At 38.8% G+C, this 11,528-nt stretch overlaps 1 protein-coding gene across 5 annotated transcripts in view; it reads right to left on the bottom strand.

Moving 5' to 3' along the window:
- UBR5 (ubiquitin protein ligase E3 component n-recognin 5) overlaps positions 1–11,528 on the bottom strand; it is a 135,221-nt gene that overhangs the window by 67,628 nt on the left and 56,065 nt on the right. For 4 of the 5 annotated variants that reach the window (XM_044245186.1, XM_044245181.1, XM_044245182.1 and 1 more), the window contains 4 exons: positions 11,200–11,389; positions 10,803–10,962; positions 10,056–10,205; positions 8,005–8,216 (listed from right to left, as the gene is read on the bottom strand). In XM_044245186.1, the coding sequence (XP_044101121.1) occupies positions 8,005–8,216; positions 10,056–10,205; positions 10,803–10,962; positions 11,200–11,389 (712 nt within the window). The remainder of the gene's footprint in view (positions 1–8,004; positions 8,217–10,055; positions 10,206–10,802; positions 10,963–11,199; positions 11,390–11,528) is intronic. The other variant, XM_044245183.1, reaches the window with a different exon arrangement.

The following is an 11,528-nucleotide window of genomic DNA, read 5'->3' as shown; positions in this document are numbered from 1 at the left end:
CCCTAAAACCGGGATCCAACACTTATCAAACATGTGACTTTGGGTAGGTTTTATCATTTCCCTGAACCCTCTTTCTTTACCTCTAAGGGGGAGAGGATAAAAAACCAAAGACCGCTAACATCCGTAAGGTACAAAAGCACAGAGCCCAGCACGAGTAAGTGCTCAAATTCAACTGTGGTTCCTCGGCCCCCAACTTTACCTCCTACTCACCCAGAAAAGCACAAGCTTGCTGAATATGCCTGTTCTTCTTGATTTGTTTAACAAAAAAAACACCATTCTCCTCTCCTCCCCACCTTCATCTCAGAAAAGCAGCATCCTTCTTTCGTATCAAAAGGCAACCTGCACACATGGGCTATAAGTCTCTCCCGTAACCCCAACAACCATTCAAACTAATCTTTCTTCCAGTCCTACTCATGGTAAAGTGAATTGCTTGGCATATGCTTCACTTTTACCAGCTTTCACTCAGAGCTAGAACCGTACCGTATCAGCCTCAAGAGTTTAATTAACCCATCTTCTCTTTAAGCTCTTCCAACCATTTGACCCTGTTCATCTGTTCTGGAACCTCTCCTGTCCCTTATTCACAGGTCACACTACCCCTTAGTGGTCTTCTTCCCATTTTCATGGCTACTGTCTCCATCTCCCTCCTACCATCATGCACTCCCTGCCCCAGATTCTGTTCTTGTCCCTTTATACAAAATATGCTCCGCTCTCAGCCTAATGGACAGCAGCCACTGGGGCGCCAAATCTCTCACCACCACACTAATCCCGCAGGAGTTATCTACCGGATGTCTGAAAGCACCCGAACGTCTATAAAATGAATGTATCAGATCCTTCAAAGCTGCACGCCCCTTGCAGGCCCTCTCCATGAGTGACATCCATCACCCACCCTGTAACAGGAGAGAGACATGAAAACTTGGGCACTAGGTCACCTCCTCTTCTCTCTCAACAACACAGTGACGAGTGAACCAGAGCTGTCTTTGCCTCGGATTCCTCAGATTCTTCCCTTCCTTGGTCCCTGCTGCCACTGCTTTTCTTGAAATGCTCACAATTCCTTTCCACAGTTCTACCAGTCTCCAAAGAGACTCCTGATTTGTGTCCTATTCCTATCCTTCTCCCACAGTGCCAACAATGCTCACCTCGTAAAAAAATAAACAGAAACTCACAATTTTCATCATGTCACTTCTCTAAGAACTGTCTGCTTCCTAGTGACTACGGAACATCTTAACCCTGTGGCGGGTTGCCTGGGGCACTCGCAGTCCTGCTCCATCTTGCTCTTCTCCTACTCCCTACTACATGCAGCAAGTCTGAATTTCTCATTGTTCCACAAATACACCATGCCCTTTCATGACTCGGGCCCCATGCCTGATATGTTTGGAATGCCTCTGCATCTTGGTCAGTGCCTACTTAACCTTAAAAATGCTGCTCGGATATCATCTCCTCTGTGAAGTCTCTGCCAAATCCCTCAGGTGGTATTAGTCATTCGCCACCGTGAACCCCGAGCACTGTGCGCACGCCATCAGTCTACCACTGATCACACACCGTGAACACGGGATACTGCATGCGAATGTCTGTCTTCCCCCACTGAATCCCCTGTGGGAGGGTCTGCACCGTAGTCACCCCTGCATTCCCAAAGGTCAGCTTGGTGCATGGCACAGAGCAGGAGCACCCGGATAACTGAACGAACAAATGAATTTTAACTCCAACTTCTCCAAGTTAAAAGGCCTTGCCAGAGCAGTATAATCCTAAACAAATCATCCTTACAGCAAGAGTATGGTGCACAAGGGCCCTCAGAAGTGATTTATCTATATCCTCCCAAGATAGGCCAGCGTTCCCCAGGTTAAGTCGTGAATGAGCTAACTGAACTCCAAAGACCCTGAAAATCCATTATGGACAATGTGGAAAATTTTTGTGTCCAACCATAGGAGGATGATGGAATAATCACCTATTGCTTCTGCCCTTATTTAGATTCGTTATGTAAAGAAATAAAAAAAAAAATCAAACACAACACAAAAGAACAGTATTTTAGCTCACTCATTTCATAATGCCATAGAAAACATTGTTTTTATTATTTTAATTAAGTAATAATGGCTGCCTCTGAGCAAGTTGGGGCCTGCTTCTACCCAACAGGAAAAAGTAGATATGCATGTTTCCTTAAAGATTAGTAGTTTGTAGCCCTCTTTTTTTTTAAACAAAAATCAAGTCACTAGTGGTTGAAGTACTCAATGAATTTCCAATTGTCTGAAGGACACTAAGTAACTGAACTGAGGTAATCAGTCAAACTAGAAATCCCTCCCCAAAAGGAGACAGAAACTGTCAAATATAAGATAGGAATTACCTACAGGCCAAAACTTGCAAAGCACATAGTCCAGCAGCATGAACGCCGCTGACCACATCTACATTTTGTGACATCAATTTTGAAAAAGTTGGTCTTTCTATTCCTAAGCCTCTCCCAGAAAACCTGGATTTTACCTTCTTCTTTTTCTTTTAACTTGCCTACTACCAGCCAACACTAGCTTTCCCAGTAAGTACCAGCACCAACAGGAATGTACCATGTATTATGCTTGAAGTGGATGGAATTACAACTAAAGGTCACTCCATGGAATCTGGTCAACTGTGTTTCCTCACCACTTCATTTTTCCTTCCCTAGTCTCCTTATGCCTGCCTTCTTTCCTTCTTTATGACCCTTTCTGCTTCTGCTCTTATTTCATTATTAAATTGCATCTGTGACACATTAGCTAATTCTTAATAGGTACTACTACCTGGACGCTTCCAAGTGTCAATAAAACAACAACAACAACAAAGACCTCTCCCCTCTCAACCTGCCCTTCTGGCACCAGGCAGGTAAAGCAGTACCATCAACAAGTCTGATCCACCGGCTGCTCCAGCAGCTCAAGCAAGGGGCTATTTGCTCGTACCACCAGTCACGGAAACAGAGACTCAAACGCAACTCTACAACTCAGAAGACCCGGTGCGAATCTAATTGCCGTCCTTCACTCAGACCATATGAAAACGATCCACAACAGTAAGGAACGGGGCTGCAAATTAACAGCACCGGCCTGCCCCACCTTCATCTCCCACCACACGACTCTCACCACACGCTTCTCTCACAATTTGCTGAAAATAAAGGATCTGTGCGTGCTTTCAACTGAAAGCGTCTGTCTGTTAATGGGGCACAAAGCAAAGTTTTTATTTTTATGTTCAGCTTCAGCAGATTTACTCAGCACGGATTTCTGTGTAACTTTACTCCTTCCTCTCCCTCCCACGTCTCTTCTCTCTTATCTGGGGATTCTCTTGGTTAAGTCTTTCGTGACTGGAGCTGCATCTTTTTTCCCTTATAAGTCACCTCAGATTCTTGTTGGAAGTAGGCTGGCATAAATATATATATAGTTACATTTTGCCACGTAGACATTCAGCAACATAAAACGAAATTTCTAGTCTAAGAAAAGTACATTTCAAAACGACTAAAAAGTGACATGAAGCCATGTGAGATAACCACCTAGTGGCAAGACTGCATCTTCTTACCAACGTAACTGAATTATCACAGCTACTTCCAGAAATACAAAGTATGAAAAGCAAACAGCAAGAGGGAGAGAAATGGGGGACAGCAGAGTGTTGGGAAGGGAGGGAGGAATGATGGATGAAGAGACAGGAAAGCCTAATTAAGAATGTTGACATTCTCGAGTAAAATGACTCAAAAACTAGTATAAACTTAGCTACTTCAACTGTGACCTGGATCTTGGACTTAAAGGCCTTCCCCTCCATTTCTCCCTTAGGTAGATATGGACTAGACTACCCATTAATTTCCTAGTATGCTATATTACTACCGTAATGAAATGTTTTCATCTCTTGCATTTTATAGTCCAGTGAGACCAAGGACACGGTCTGTATCTCTTTCAGCTTGTGCCCAACTCTGTACCAGCAGAGAATCTGGCACACAAAATACAACTGCCACATGGTCCCACTTGGAATACCCACTGGGTTCCTACCTTTCTATGACCTACAGAACCTGTTCAGTCTGTAGAACAGGACCCTGCTTCTCCTTCCTCTTTACACTTTACATATACTGAGTCATTTACCTCTTCTAACAATCTCACAATGTAAAAACCATTACTATCCCAATCTTACAGATGAGAAACAAAGGCCCAGGGAGATTAAAGGGCTTGACCAGGGCTACACAGCTAGTAAGTGGCAGGGCCTGGATATGAACACTCCAGGAGTCTGGCTCTAGAGTCCACACTCGTGGCAACTGCTCTGGCCTCCTGTGGTTCCCCAGAGCCTCTTGTACCTAATTCTACAATGGTACTTACTCCAGAGCATTAACATCATTGTTCTGCTTTCTACAAAACTCTTACCCTAACACCTAAGCAAGAGGCCTAACGAAATATGCATTGAATCAAGGTTATTAAATTAACACTGACTGGATGACCCTCACCTCTGTCTTCATGGAGCTTTCAACATCATATTTTTTAAGATGCTGAAAAATGAGTACGGGGAAAAACTTTTATGCCTGTTTTTGTTTAAAAAACAATTTTTTTTAAAAAGATTTTATTTATTCATTCGACAGACCGAGATCACAAGTGGGCAGAGAGGCAGGCGGTTGGGGGGGGGGGGGAAAGCAGGCTTCCCGTTGAGCGAAAAGCCCGATGCAGGGCTCGATCCCAGGACCCTGGGATCATTTTACTTTTCGATACCCTGCTTCCAGTATCCACGGATCTGTTCTCTGTATCTATGAGGCTGGTGTTTTGATTTGATGATTCTAGATATAAGAGTGACCATACAGTATGTCTTTCTCTGAATTATTTCATATAGCATAATGCCCTGGAGGTACCATCCATGTTGTCATAAACAGCAAGACTTCCTTCTTTTTTATGGAGAAATAATATTCAAGTATATGTGTGAGTATATATATGTATTACATCTTCTTTACCCACAACCCAATGATGGCTACTTAAGGTTATTTCCGTATGTCTTGGCTCTTCTACATAATGCTGCAATGAACACAAAGGTACGTGTATCTTTGGGGTGTTTTCATTTTCTTTGTATAAACATCCAGAAGTGGAACTGCTGGATAATATGGTAGTACTATTTTTAATTTTTTGAGGACCGTCCCTACTGTTTTCCATAGTGTCTGCACCAATTTACAGTCCCACCACCAGTCATAAGCATTCCCAAGTATGTTCTTACATATACTAGCTTTGACATTTAGCTCAAAGAATAACTCGTGGAAATATTTAAATCTAAGGTTACCTAAAATATTTTCAGTTCAAGATTATACTATAAAAGGTTTTAAAGAAATGAAAAGAGAGCACTCACTCCACTATTAAAGGAACTAATTTATTAGCCTACAAAATGGTGAGGATTCTGGAAGAAGGTGCTGTTTCTCTACAGAGGTGTTAGGAAAGTCAGTACTAATCCACATAAAATTTACCAATGGAATTTCTCATGAACCCTTATAAAACACAGAGTGAAAATACTATGCTTACTACCCAAACTTACAATTTAAAAATTTCATTTCTGAAATTACATTGGGAGGCATTCTTTCACCCCTCTCTCCCCTCAAAAAAGAAAAAAGAGAAAGACACTACTTTTAAGTAGTGTGTGCTGACAACGCTTTATCTCCCTGCACTCTCCACCTGACCCTAGATCACCTATCAAGCTGTCCCCCAAAACCCTTGTACTTCTAAGGGATCACCACCTCCAATTCAGGCGGACCAATACAGTCCCACATATTACCTATTTCTGCATGTAGTATTGATCTTATGCCCCTTCAAGATAGTTCTGCATGTTGTCTGAAAGTTAGCTGTAGGCCAGGTCTTTTTCCCTTTAATAGCTCTCTGCATCCTCTGAGGGTGGCAGTCGCCCTCATATCACTGATTGGTACTTGCTGATAACTGTGACAATGCTTAAAAGTTTGATTAGGCTTAAGCTATTTTCTTTCCCTAAACTGTTATTTTTGATGTCTAAATTCCAATCATAAGCTAATAATAAGTGGATCTTTTCCAGTGACATTTTTTCTTATTTAAATTCAATTAATGAACATATAATACATTATTAGTTTCAGAGGTAGAGTTCAGTGATTCATCAATCTTATAAAATACCCAGTGCTCATAACATCATGTGCCCTCCTTAATGTCCATCACCCAGTTACTCTATCGTCCCACCCATCTACCCTCCAGCAACCCTCACCTGTTTCCTACAATCAAGAGTCTCTTATGGTTTGTCTCCATCTCTGGTTTCATCTTGTTTTACTTTTCCCTCTCACCCCCCATGATCCTCTGTTTCAGTGACAATATTTTAAATAAGGTATTTTATAGAAAAAACGCTATAGGTAGGATATACTTTGTTTGACACACTCCTATTCCTCCTTCATTCAATAGCTAAACATGAAGGAAGTAACACACTAGTGCGTTTCATGATGTAGTTATTAACTGTCTCTGAAAATAAGCTGTACTTTTTAAAAACAGGCCAAAGGTAAAGACCAACAAAGACTGGCTAAATCTATGAGAGCATACACTGGCCAGGAAAGCAGCTTATTAAATTTGCACTGTTCAAAATACTTTCATTCATCAAAAATAATACATGATAAAGAAGCCTAGACTAATATATATGTGATGGCATTATTAAAACAAAATTCTTGAGTCCTCTATTACTTCCTGCCAACACAGAGGAGAGCCAACCTAATATGATCCAGGCAAGAGAAATAGGAAACATAAAACAATGTACGGAAAAAAGGGGGGGGAAAGGCAGGGGGTTGGGGAGGGACGTGAGGGGAGAGGCCTAGGTTTAAATCACCTTCTACCATATGGAATGAAAGCAGAACTTAGGACATGTCTAGTTTTATGGAAATAAGAGAATGCCAATTCAGGGAAAGTTTGTCAGCTGCCAAAGAAAACAGAATAACCTTTTGCTTACAAAGAGACTGATTAAAATTCATGTTCCTTCTTGCATTCAAGCTTTCCACATGAGCTGAATACAGAGGAAAATAAATGAACTACATCAAGACTCACAATTACTATAAAAGATAAACAAATTCAGAAAGCTAAACAGTATTTTCCTTTAATACTCCGAATTCAAATTCAACTTCAAAGAAAGAAAAGAAATCCCTATCAGAATCTCTGTATCTGCTAGAAATTAACCTCAAAGTTCTTACGTTCTTTTACTTTACTTCTACTTAAGAAAATTTCCTACCCACTGGCTCTGGAAATAAGAAAAAGGCGCATGAAAAGAGAGACAGAAAACATGGCTTCCCACAAGAGCCGTTACCAAGCACCTCCGACATGAAACCTCCATGGCATTAACAGGATATAGATACTCTGCTTCAGACGCGGCAGTAATGTATTTTTAAAAATTCAAATTAACTTAACAAATCCTGGATGCTTTCTAGAAGCCAATCATCGTACTTCTCCTCAGGATGCAGACCACAACTAGTCCCCTAGTCCATTCCTGTTCAGACAGCTTTGTCTCCCACGGCATTTAGAGCCAAGGGTCTGTTGGAATTCACTGCCATGAAACAGGACAGCTAACTAATCAAGAAACACAGATCCCTAATCTTGCCCTGACATGCATCCTTGTATCAATGACCATGAACTTGCCTCATAGTAACTGGGGCTCACTGACTTTACAAAACAAATTTCTACAAAGGGCCATCAATTATTGGCAAAATTATCACCAGAAAACAAGTCCTGAAACAGAATGCTGATATGTTATCTGGAACTCCAAGTCCCGACTTCTCTGATTTACTTCATCAAGCAGGAAAAACAAAAAATAAAACAAAAAACCTAAATAATAGCACCACCGAGCATATCTCACTAAGATGACTCATACAGTGCCAAATAAAGATGTTCTATGTCTATTTTAAAACAAAACAAAAATACCATTTTACGTCTGTGTGTGTGTTTAAATAATGGTAATACAAAAATCTGAAGTAAAACAGAAACCTTTTTGAGGGGGTGGGGCTTGCCAGGAATCCATTTAAATGGAAAGGGTGGGAATTTTTCCAAATACCTTGTCAGGCCACCACTGCAAATCTTCTCCTAGAGATACTGGACTTTGAACCGGTGTGTTCTTCTTATCCATGTTGGGCTCTCCTTCTTTACTGGTGGAGCCCCTTTCATTATCAAATGAGGCTCCATCAAGCCACCTTCGTTCACGTAAACGTAAAACGGATTCACGTTCACGCAACAGCTCAGAGTCTCTCTCTAAGGGAAGAAGGAGAACTGGTATGCAATTGGGTCACACCAGTGGGATAAAAGTAAGCCACTCTCTAGTAAAGACCCTTCAGGATGCAACTAACAGCAGTTTATCTACTCACAAAAATTTAATGTAAATGTATATCTAGTAAGCCTGACATGCAACATTCAAAACATTAACTCTTTCAAGTGAAGGTATGAAAATTATAAACTAGTATTTTTAAGCACTATATGTAGAAGCAGACTTTTTTGAATTCCAACTACATGTTTTTAGAGCAGAATTACTTTACTTTAAACTGGATTTTTAAAATGGAGTTCAAAATTTTTGGCTTCCATTAAAAATGCTTACCATAACTTTATTTATTAGAAAATATGCATAAATTAGAATTTCAACATGTTACATATGTAAGCCAAAAAAGAGTATTTGTTAAGAGTGTCTTCAGTTATCAGAAAACAAAAAACAAAAACAAAAACAAAATCCTACACATACAGGGGAAAAATGTGAAAAGGCTACAATACAAATCCATTAACGTTAACTATAAAAATTTTTATAATTCAAGCCCTTGTTTAATTTTAGAGGCAGATCTTCATGATCAGTCTCATTTACACATTTCTGAGAATCAGACAAGCTTCTTTTTTTCTTTTAATAATCTTTACAGAAAGAGTTCCTTACAAAGATTGCTTCCCCTGCAATTAGCCTACAAACTCTCTGAAACCAGCTTTGTTTTTGGTTCTGTTCTTTTTGTTTGCTCATACATTATTTATTTTAAGTAGGTAATCAAAATATATTTTCCAGGACTTGGATAAGGACTAGAAACAGTATTATTAAATTGAACTATATGAAATTGCCATCCATACAGGTCAAATATGGTCAAGTACCAGCAATTTCATATGGTTCAGATAAAAAATAATGCCTACACAGAATGACCTACAGAAAAGCAAAAGGGAGAAGAAATTTAAAGGCATTATTTGAGCTCAATATTGAATATTTGAAAATGCAATACTTGATATATTTAAGGCAATCAAGTGTGGGTTTATTTAAAAATATTTAAAGCTATTACATTATAAGTTCAATATATTAAAAGATCATCAGAGATTTGTTATTTTTTAAACTTTGCTTTTAAGTACTAGATATTTGCAGCAAGGTCTTAATATAACATGGCATCTTTTCCAGTTTACTAATGATCAGTAAGTAATATATAACCGCTTCTTGTATGTTATTTCAATCAAGCAGTTTTACATTCTGGCAAGTAAAAAGACTGACTTAATAAGGTTAAAATACAAGCTAAATCTATACCAACAGACAAACAGAAAGTCTTAGATTTGTATGATTTCAAAATCTTCTAACCTCTACTACGTACTATACCTTTGAAGGATTTCAAACTTTTGAAAATAATATTTTAATAAGGTAATCATTTTCATGTATTTATTACTGACCAATCCCATTCTATTAAATTTTTTCATATTTCACTCTTCCAGCTAACCAAGATTTAAAATGAACAGAATAATCACTATATTTTAATCAAATAAACTAAAGAGACTTGTTTTCTGAATGCTGCATGTCACTGTAAAGTAGAATTCTGCTTTTAGTTCAGAATCCATATGCCTAATTAAAATATAGGTAAATAAGTCATAACCCTTGATAAGTATTCCACAATGTTGGTAAGATCATCTCTAAAGTAAAATACTATCTGTGGCTCTTCAAAATCAAAATAACTAGTTTAATACCAAAGCACTCAAAACACTAATAAGTAGTAATTTATTATTATATAATTACTATAATATTAGAGGTTCAAACACAGTGAATTCTATCACTATCTCTCTGTACAGCCAGCCAATGATCACAAAGAAATAATGCAAAATTACCTCGAGATGAGCCTAGCCTGGAAAGTGATGAACGACGAAAAGAAGGGTAACCAAAATAGCTAATGTCCTCAGAAAACATGGCATCGGCATCAATAATGACACTTGGGTGGGCAGAATGAATGTCAGCATCAAGAAGAGACATAAGATCCTCTATAAACAGAAACAAATATAAATAAAGCAGATACGGAAATTATCTGTAGACCACTGAAAGGTCTCTGAAAATTAAATAAGATAAAAATGAGATGCTAACTATTGATATACCCTGAGGAAAAAAGGTAATAACTACCTAGGAAATAAAGTTAACATTATAGACAAAGATTTTAAAGAGCATGAAATGCATGATTGCCACTTGGGCTAACTACTAAGTAATCATAAGAAAAAAAAAAACTATTTAATATATTTGTAACAGCACAAAGATAATGAATGCAGTTAAAATCTAAATAGATTTTTTACATATTCAGTAATAAGGACATCAAAAAACAACATTCCAGAGTCATCTGTCAGCCAGTGATAAAGACAGACACATACATCCATGTCTCTACTGGAACCAAACACAAGTCTACTGAGCAAAAACATTTCTCATTTTCCCTTAAAAGTATTTTATGATCAAATTAAACACTCCAATGAGAAATATCTACCACTTTGGGAAAAACCATCCGAAAATCCACTGCACTTTAAAATTCTATTCCCTAGTCAAAAAAGTCTCTTCCTTCAGAGAGGAGAAAACTACAATGGTGATCCACCAACCTCCAGGCAAATAAGATTCACTGGCTGTATCATCCCCATCATCTCCATCTTCATCATCCCGGCTAAGTAAATTATTTACAGCAAGGTTTACATCAAGATTTGTTCGTTGAAGTTCCCGAATAATGACACTTCTAGATTTGCCTTGTAAGACAACTTGGGCCTGAAATAAAAAATAAAGAAGACTGCTATGCTAATTCTCTTTTGCTTACACTTTTATCAAAATCGTCTTTTGATAAAAAGCTTGATAAGTATTCTACTATCAAGGAATGATAGGCACAATGACAGAAAAGCAGTATTTCACAGTCCATGGCTGTGAGCCAGGACGACAGCCCAAGATATTCGGTTAAATCTCCTCCTATTTTGTTGCCTTATGTGAAGTGTTCTTCAAGATCTCTACCTGTGAAATCAGCTCCTCTGGAATGACGGACGCAGGAATAACCGGCTGGGGCTGACTGCCCAGAAGCCCAGATCCTCGATCCCGTCCAGTCCGAATGACCCGGGTCTGTCGGCGGGAATCTCGAGCTCCAGCTGACGACCTACCAGAGGATCCTCCTCCACTTCCACCTACTCCAGAACTCCATCGACTTCTAAATAATAAAAAATTTAGAGAATTAGCATTTTAAACAATCACTCAGAAAAGATCACCTTGTGTCTCACATTCATTTCTGTAAGTGAAGACAAAGCTATTTGTCTGACATACATTTTACAGTACTTTAATAAAACAAG

The sequence above is a fragment of the Neovison vison genome, chromosome 4 (genome assembly GCF_020171115.1).
Source record: "Neovison vison isolate M4711 chromosome 4, ASM_NN_V1, whole genome shotgun sequence".
Lineage (NCBI taxonomy): Eukaryota > Metazoa > Chordata > Mammalia > Carnivora > Mustelidae > Neogale > Neogale vison.
This window is presented reverse-complemented; position numbering and strand designations above follow the sequence as displayed.